This window comes from Phaethon lepturus, unplaced genomic scaffold, assembly GCF_000687285.1.
Source record: "Phaethon lepturus isolate BGI_N335 unplaced genomic scaffold, ASM68728v1 scaffold22557, whole genome shotgun sequence".
Classification (NCBI taxonomy): domain Eukaryota; kingdom Metazoa; phylum Chordata; class Aves; order Phaethontiformes; family Phaethontidae; genus Phaethon; species Phaethon lepturus.
Window position 1 is genome coordinate 1028 of NW_010550063.1, and position 322 is coordinate 1349.

The following is a 322-nucleotide window of genomic DNA, read 5'->3' on the forward strand; positions in this document are numbered from 1 at the left end:
CACGAAGAAGAGGGGCTTAAGGAGGGGTCGCCCCCCCCCCACTAGTGCCCGCCAGCCCGCCATGGAGATGCCGAAGATGAGGGAGGGCAGCAGGAGGAAGCAGACAATGAGGTACAGCACGGCAAACCAGCGGTACTTGGCCGTGCGCTCGCCCAGAGCCTTGGCCATGCGGATGGGCAGGCGGGTGAAGGGCAGTGGGTACCACAGCAGGATGCCGGAGATGTTGAAGAAGAAGTGGCAGAGAGCGATCTACAGGGAGGGCATCCCTGTCAGGCCAGGCACATGGGCTTTACCCAGTCCCTGCCTTGGCCGGTGCCCCCCC

The 322-nt window shown here is 64.6% G+C and overlaps 1 protein-coding gene across 1 annotated transcript in view; it reads right to left on the reverse strand.

Moving 5' to 3' along the window:
* LOC104623375 (sodium-dependent phosphate transport protein 2A-like) overlaps positions 1-322 on the reverse strand; it is a gene marked incomplete at both ends in the record, with an annotated part of 1103 nt that overhangs the window by 437 nt on the left and 344 nt on the right. Inside the window, 1 exon segment of the mRNA XM_010290450.1 lies at positions 43-266. Within this exon segment, the coding sequence (XP_010288752.1) occupies positions 43-266 (224 nt within the window).